This window comes from Raphanus sativus, unplaced genomic scaffold, assembly GCF_000801105.2.
Source record: "Raphanus sativus cultivar WK10039 unplaced genomic scaffold, ASM80110v3 Scaffold4075, whole genome shotgun sequence".
NCBI lineage: Eukaryota > Viridiplantae > Streptophyta > Magnoliopsida > Brassicales > Brassicaceae > Raphanus > Raphanus sativus.
The window spans coordinates 1-8,616 of record NW_026619378.1 but is presented as its reverse complement, the minus strand read 5'-3'; the positions used below and the strand labels follow the sequence as shown (position 1 = coordinate 8,616).

At 33.8% G+C, this 8,616-nt stretch overlaps 1 protein-coding gene across 1 annotated transcript; it reads right to left on the bottom strand.

Annotated features, from left to right (window-relative positions):
• Nucleotides 1–69: 69 nt before the first annotated feature.
• Nucleotides 70–8,250, bottom strand: LOC130507137 (probable disease resistance protein At5g47260; the record flags this gene model as incomplete). The annotated part of the gene is given in 5 exon segments (XM_057001848.1): nt 70–106; nt 202–337; nt 6,463–6,716; nt 7,456–7,682; nt 7,812–8,250. Coding segments are annotated over 5 exon segments (1,093 nt in total), but the record flags the coding sequence as incomplete, so codon positions are not given.
• Nucleotides 8,251–8,616: the final 366 nt, after the last annotated feature.

Here is an 8,616-nt window from a genome sequence, read left to right as displayed (position 1 = left end):
AAGTCTCTGTAAATAACACTATTTTCGGAGTTATGTAAAAAAGTAAGTCCTTGAGCTGCTTCAATGGCAATTTTCAAACGTGTATCCCATGTTAACGCCTCTCCTTCTGCAATAACATTACATGCACATCTTAAATATACTATATGAAGAAAGAAAGATGATTTGTAAGATGAAGTGATTAATGTGTGAGTAATATTGGACTTGAGAAGAGGTGATTTTCAAGGCTTCCTTTAGGCAAATACTCGTACACCAAGAGGAACTGATTTTCTTCCCAGCAATAACCCAAGAGCTTGACCAGATTTGGGTGATGAAATTTCCCTAAAAATCTCACTTCACACTGCAATTTTGCAATATATATATACACATTAACAATTACATCCCATATGACTGGGTTCAAAAAAATTAGTGATAATTATTATGAAAAACTTAATGAAGTACAAAAGAGACTTATGAGGTGTTATGTGATAAGCAGAAGAAAACGCTTCAAGACCCAAGTGAAGTAGCAGTTCAAGAGGAAGCTATAGCTTATGAGAATTGGTTGAAGGTTGCAAGTCTGGAAGAAGATTTTCTAAAGCAACGATCAAAACTTCATTGGTTGGATGTGGGAGACCACAACAACAAAGCTTTCTATAACGCAATAAGGTCACGTCAAGCGCAGAATATGATTCGAGAGGTTAGATGTGTTGATGGAAGTACAGTCTCAGAGCATAAGGAGATAAAGAAGGAAGCTGAGAGTTTCTTCTCAAACCTCTTAAACATGTGTCCTGATGAATACAAAGGCACTACAGTGGATGAATTGCGAGAGCTTCTTGAGTACAGATGCAGCTTAGATGATTGTATTATGCTTGAAGCTGAGGTAACTACAGAAGATATCAAGAAAGTGTTATTTGCGATGCCTGCAAATAAGTCTCCAGGGCCGGATGGTTATTCCTGTGAGTTCTTTAAGCAGTCTTGGGATATCACTGGAAGGGACTTCGTGGTAGCTATCCAATCGGTCTTCAGGTTTGGCTTCTTACCAAAAGGTGTGAACTCAACGATCTTGGCTCTTGTACCTAAAAAGACAGATTCTATGGAAATGAAAGACTATAGGCCTATTGCGTGCTGCAATGTCATCTACAAAGTGGTGTCAAAAATTATTGCGAATAGACTGAAGAAGCTGCTGCCTAATATCATCAGTGAGAACCAGTCGGCTTTCATCAAAGGGAGGTTGTTAATGGAGAATGTGCTCTTGGCTTCAGAGTTAGTAAAAGACTATCACAAGGAGACAGTCTCGTCCAGGTGTGTCATGAAAATTGACATTTCTAAAGCTTTTGATTCTGTTCAGTGGGAATTTGTTCTGAAAGGATTAGAAGCTTTAGGATTTCCTGAAAAGTTTATTCACTGGATAAGATTGTGCATCACAAGCCCTTCATTTTCTGTGCAAGTGAATGGGGAACTTGCAGGATATTTTCAAAGCAAAAGAGGGTTACGGCAGGGTTGTCCAATCTCACCGTACCTTTTTGTTCTTTGTATGAATATCTTGTCCTTAAAGATAGACAAGGCGGTTGTGGAAAAGAAGTTCAAGTTTCATCCTGGTTGCAGCTCTTTGTCTCTCACCCACCTGTGCTTCGCAGATGATCTTATGGTGTTTGTTGAGGGATCAAAGAAGTCTATAGAAGGTGCGCTTGCTGTGTTTGATGAATTTGCGGTCTGGTCTGGATTGAAAATAAGCATAGAGAAGTCTACAATCTACATGGCAGGAGTGAAAGCAGAGGAAAGGGCAAGAATCTTGTTAAACTTCCCTTTGGCAGTAGGAACTCTTCCTGTGAGGTATCTAGGCTTACCTTTAATGACCCAAAGCATGAGAAGGCAGGATTATCAACTGTTGGTGGAAAAGATTCGCTGCAAAATAAATACATGGACAAGCAGGTTTCTGTCATATGCAGGAAGATTGCAGTTGATACAAGCAGTGATTATGAGTATTGTGAATTTCTGGTCTGCTGCTTTCAGGTTACCAAGCAAGTGTATGAAAGAGGTAGAACAGCTTTGTGCGGCTTTTCTTTGGTCAGGTCCGATTCTCAAAACCACTGGTGCAAAGGTTGCATGGTGTGAAGTGTGCAAGCAAAAAGATGAAGGTGGTTTGGGTATTCGAGCTCTTAAGGAAGTGAACTTGGTTTGTGGCTTGAAACTGATATGGAGATTGCTTAATGGGAAGTCATTATGGAGCAAATGGATAAAGGAAAATCTTATGAAAAAGAAAAGTTTCTGGGAAGTGAATGTGAAGTCTCAAAATGGTTCTTGGATGTGGAGGAAGTTACTTAAGCTAAGAGAGATTGCAAAAGGTTTCTATCGAAAAGAAGTAGGAAATGGTCGTCATACTTCCTTTTGGTTCGACAACTGGAGTGAAATTGGAGTCTTATTTGATCGGTTGGGTGCTAGAGGTTTTATTGACTTGGGCATCCGTAAGGAAGCTACGGTTGAAGAAGCTGTATTTAAAGCTCGTAGAAGAAGGAGGCACAGAACAGAGATCCTTAATACTATTGAAGAGAAGCTCAGTGCTATGAAAGATAGTATGACTGAAGATGTGGAGGATGAGAGTATGTGGAAGAGAGAGGCGGGTTTTCGAAATGACTTCTCAACGTCTGAAACTTGGAAGCTCACTAGAGGTGAGAAAGAAAAGTGTGTTTGGACTCGAGGTGTTTGGTTTTCTCAGGCAACTCCAAAGTTTGCGTTCATGGTCTGGCTAGCGAATCTAAACAGGCTTTCCACGATGGATAGAATTGCTAGTTGGAATCTAGGTGTTGATGATGGATGTGTGCTCTGTAAAAATGCAAGGGAAAGTCGAAACCATCTCTTCTTTGAATGTTCATATTCAGTTCAACTGTGGAGGAGTCTTGTGTTGGGGATCATGGGAAGTGCGTTCACAAGTACATGGGCTGAAAATATGCAGTTGATTTCGGAGGGGAGGAATATGGACCAAAAGAAGCTGTTCTGTCTCCGCTATGCTCTCCACGCAGCTATGTATGGAGTTTGGCGAGAGAGGAATAGGGTTAAACATGGTGAGAAGCTGGCTCCTGTGATTGTTTTAAAGAAGATGATTGACAAGGGTATTAGAAACAAACTGAGCTTATTGAAGTCAAAGAGAGTGAAAGGGATGGAGGATGGACTAAAGCTCTGGTTTGGAACTAGAGTTTGATCGTTTTTTGGTTTGGTTAGGGGAAAAATTGTTTAGTAAACTATTTGTTCAATCATGGGTAGCAACCTATTTGTAAAAAGGTTTTTTTGAGGAATAAAATTTAACATTCTTTCAAAAAAAAAAACTTAATGAAATATATTATTGTTTAGTATTTTACAAAATTGAAAGGTTAATGGTCAAAGCTCGTATATCTTCATATTGATATTTATTCATATCTCGTCGAAAACCAGGTCAAGATTTACTTATTTTTTGTTTATTGTTTCCATATCTTAATAACTAATAAGTTATTACTATAATTATAAATAGTATTAGTGGCCTGATCTTTCACAGCTGTTATTTAATATAGATCTATACTAATAAAGTAGGCTTTTTTATCTCCTTGGGGAGAAAAATGCCATGTGACATTTTCTTTTTAATAATTAAAATATTTTCTCAACTTAAATTTAATGAATTTTGGTATTAATTGTGAAATAAATAGGGGAGGGGAGGTTAAACTTTTCTTTTTAATAATTAAAATATTTTTTCAACTTAAATTTAATGAATTTTGGTATTAATTGTCAAATAAATGGGGCGAGTGGAGGTTAAACTTTTCTTTATACATGTTCAAGCATTTATAAGAGTGTTTTGAATCTGACTTAGATCCGTAATTGAACTGATAAATCTGTGATCCAATAGAAATTGAGTTTGGGTTTTATTGCAGCACTGGTTGAACCAATAGATAATTTTTATTTTTACTATTTTTAGTTTAAGTTACATTTTGAAATTATCGTCTATATTCTAAATTTCTAATTAAAATTTTGAAATTTCAGTTTTATTATCGTCTTCCTCTTCTTCTATATTACAATTTATGTTTGCAAAAAAAGTGAGTCATGATTGTGCTTGAGCTGCACGTCCGTAAAACAGACTGAAGCACGATGAGACTTATTATTCTCCTATACTACAATTTACTTTGGCAAGAAAGGTGAGTAAATAGTTTTTTTATTTAATTTAATACAAATCATTGCATTTTTAATTTACAGATCAAAAAAAAAATCATATGATCATATGAATTACAAAATAGAGTTTGGATTGTTGAAGAAGAAAAACATGGCGAGATTGATTATAATAAATTAGAGAATGCTCTTACTGAAAAATATCCCAAAAATGATGAAGTGACAAATTTAGAAAAAAATTGTTGGTAAGTTTTAAAATTTAGAGAAAACCAAAATTAGTTGATGTGATCTGGTGTTAGTTTATTTTTGTTATTGATAATTTATTACAATAATGTTTTAATTCTGGTTTGTTTTGGATTTGAAAATGTCTTGATTTTTTTTAGATGTCATAATTCTTATGTTACAACTTTTTAAAATAGTCTAAACTATTTCTTAATATTTTGTATGTACACTTAAAATTCTTAACTTTAGTTTATATATATATTTGTTTTCATAGCTAATATATTATTATATGATAAAACTAATTTATTTATTAACCCGCAATTCATCTGTGGTTAATCTACTGATCCAGTGATTAGGTAAATCATTTGATTCAGTGTCCGGGTCGGGTTTCAAAATATTGGTTTATAGGATTTTTTTGTATTTGATGTTGACGATGGAGAATATAGCCTCTGCAATTCTCCTTCTTTAACGCAATCGACGTAATCATTCATATAATCAATCCAGAAATCACATTCATCCCACCATCTCCTATTGAATGGTTCTTTAGTTCATGCTTTCTCAGTTTCATTATATATGTATAGATGGTGTGAGAGTTCGGACGATACTTCCTTTACTTTTTCCAATTCAATCATTGTCGAATTTCCAGTTTCATTGCTCGGAGTTAAAGACAAATTAGTGTAGAGATGTTCAAACTAGGCTACAACAATTTTGGCAAGCTTGAAATGTTAAGAAAGGAGAAAGATATTGGGGTTGATATGTTGTTGATTAATGGGAAGTACACCGATTTCTTATTTCAGTTTACGAGTTAATGATTGCTTACTTTTAAAGTAGCAGTTTTCTTATGCATCATCTCCTTTCTCAGATGGTCCTTCTACATGCGTTAATCAACTTTCTCACGTTTAACACTTTTAAACATTTATTGAAAGAAAGCTCAGTCTATGACACGAGTATTTAAGATTCTAACTAAAAACTTTTTTACGACTATTAATTTTTATTCTATTTTTATTAAATCGATTATTAACAACTACTTATGCTATTTTACTTTGAACTAAATAACTTCAAACAAAATAATATATTACGGTCACTAATCATTATAAAAAGATCAGAAAATATTATTTTTTTTACATATTTTCATTTTACATATTTTTTTTACTAAAACCATATAATAAACTATAAATTTAAGTAAGAAAAAAACATACAAATCCGGCGCGCAGCGCCGGAATATCACTAGTATATCATATAACCGAGTTTCAAGCTAAGACCGTACACACTGCACATAAAAGCATGATTAATGGAAATTTTTAGAATGAGATTTTTAGCGTAATTTAAGAATAGAAAAAGGTTAAGAACCGAATAATAAATAATTAATAACCAGTTCTTAATTTTTTTTATTAAAGTTGAGAATAAACAATTTTGACGCATCGACATAAATGATATACGTATTTTTCCTGATTTAATGCAGTTACGTGAGAGTTATTTGACTTCTTCTTCCGCTACTTTTTGGCATAATGTTACATTGACTTCTTCTTTTATGTATTAAAATGGAAGAGACCGGCCCAATGAAATTTATCTGTAAATGATTAAACATAATCTCTTTCAGTACAACTATTTAAGTTTTATGTTTTAAAAATACATCATTTCTTTTATTATTATTATATCAAGTAATCATTTATAACATGCCGCTCAAATATTTTATATACGTTTGTCTTCTTTTTTTGTTATCGACATTTATAACCCTAAACTGATACATTTGTAAAAGGAGACCCTAAATTAATGCCGAACTAATACTAGCATATAATTTGTTCGACTATTATTTGTTGAATATATGTTTTCAAAGTTATCATTATATTGAGCAACTATACGACAAGTAGCAAGCTAAAAGGTTTCCATATATTGGCTTAATTTACATTTATGTATAAGTATATCAGTCATTAGAAACAAAATGACCAGTCTACTTGTTTTGTTATTTCTATCATAAATACATCCTTATATGAAATGATTATTTTCCCTAATTCGCGCCTATATATACATAAAAAATGCTATTTTCAATTTATATTTTCTATATTAAAAACTTATAACGAGTTCAATAATTGAATAAAAATATATGAAAAGGAAAAGAAAATATGTACTTGCCTGCCATTCATGCAAACCTTGAGTACTATCAGGGCTTGATTTCTTAACGGCTACTGGTATTCCAACGCCGGCCCTGGACGGAGCTAACGTCTTCTCTTCCAACCATCCTTTGAATACTTGTCCAAATCCACCTTCTTCGATCATTGATTCCGGCCGGAAATTTTTTGTCGCCGTCTTAAGATCCACTAATGAAAACTTCTTTAGACTTGGCGTCACTATCACCCCGCTCGGCTGCACTGCCTTTCGTCCAACACCTAATATTAAAAATTAGAGAGATTACTATTATTTATATTCTTAATGAATAAAATATATATATTAGTCAAAAACAAAAAAAGTTTTTTTATTAAAATAATTGGTTTTTATTAGATAATTGGTTAAAATTAATAATATTAAGATTTATCCAAAATCTAAAAATATATTTTAAAATAAAAAGATAATTCCTATATATATTGTGTTGTTATCCGAAAAAGTCTTTTAACAAAAAATTGAGAACTAAATTAAAAAAATAAAAATAAAACACATAACTAAATGACTGTTACAATTTTTATAACAGTAAATGAATATTATATCGTTTTCTTGCATGGTGAATGAATACTATACTATTTTATAGGGATTTTTATATATCTATAGACATACTTAAAAACTAGGCGATACAAGAAATCTTTAAAAATAATAATAATGAAATCTAATATAAATTAAAAAGTTATTTTATAAAATATAATCTTAATTCTACTGAAATTCAAATAAAAATCAAAGTAAGATTGTTAAACAAAATTAAAAGGAATAAAGCTACAGGAAATACATCATTTTATTTCTTTCCGAACCTACAGTAAATAATAATGTTCCAAATGAAAAAAAAATTATATTTAAAACTTATATTTTTGCGCAGAAAGCATGAACACTCCTAGTATTTACCATTTACAAATGCTGCTTTCTCAATGTTAGCAAAAAGAAGAAAAAACAATCAATCCTTAATTATGTTAAAAAACGTACCACGATTGTCAATCCTATTGCTGATCATGCAATCTGGCGTTAAATATCTGTATGTTTGGGTGTGTTCTACAGTAGCGTGTGTTCCCGACTGAACCTCTTCGGTGATGCTGTTTGTAGTGGTACCTTTTCCGCTTCCTAAAGTCTCTACCAGGACTATCTCTTCGATTGGATGTGACTCAGATGCCAAACCATCCATCTTCTGCTCTTCGGGAATCTTCGGAAAATCCCTGCACCCGCTTACAACAATTAACACGGAGTATCACCAGTGCAAGATCAAATCACAACTGCTTTTCAGTTTCAGCAACGAATAAGAGTGAGAAAAAAAAAACAATAAAAGTGTTTAGAGAAGAAGAGACCTGTCATCATAATTGGAGAGATGTTGCTTCGTAGCTTGATCCTCCCATTCAACTCCTTTGATCCATTCTTGGTAAATATCCGATCGCACTTGATGCCCTTTAGTGCTAAATGGAAGTCTTCTCAGCTTTGGACAACCTCTTATGTAAAGATATTTCAGAACTGGGAAGGGTAGAGGAGTCCAGTAGATGCTCTCCAGTCGAGGTAAACTATCTAGGCCTAGCCTAGTTAGATTTCGGAAGGGCTGCTCGCTCATACCACCCGTGGCTTTCTCTTTGTTTATTATATGTTCTATTTGCTGACATTCATGTACCCTTAGTTCGCTAAGATTCGGGGCTAATAGCAACCATGTCAAGTCCCTGAGACCTGTGCACCAAGAAAGAGCCACTCTGCGTATGTTCAGTAAATTTGGAATCTTCTGAATGTTGCCAAAATGTATGGTCTCCGGGGTATCACACATCCGAATATCAAGTTCGCGAAGGCTCAACATAGAGTTCAGCAGTAGTGTTCCTCCATCTTTTATTGTAATCCCTGTGAGATGTAAATGTCGGATACAACTTGCTAACTGGTCGATAGTTTGTAACCGCTTCAAAACATCAACTCCTCTCACGGTTAGACTCAACTCTTTCAGACTCTTCAGAAGCTGTATATCCTCCATTAAGCTGAGATCCATAGGAACAGACCGTAATAAACGTAGCACTTGTAGATTCAGTAAATAACCAATCACTTCAACCTCTCGGAGAAGAGATGTGTACTCCAAATCCAAGTGTATCAACCTTTTAAGCCTTTTCAGACCGAGCGGTAACC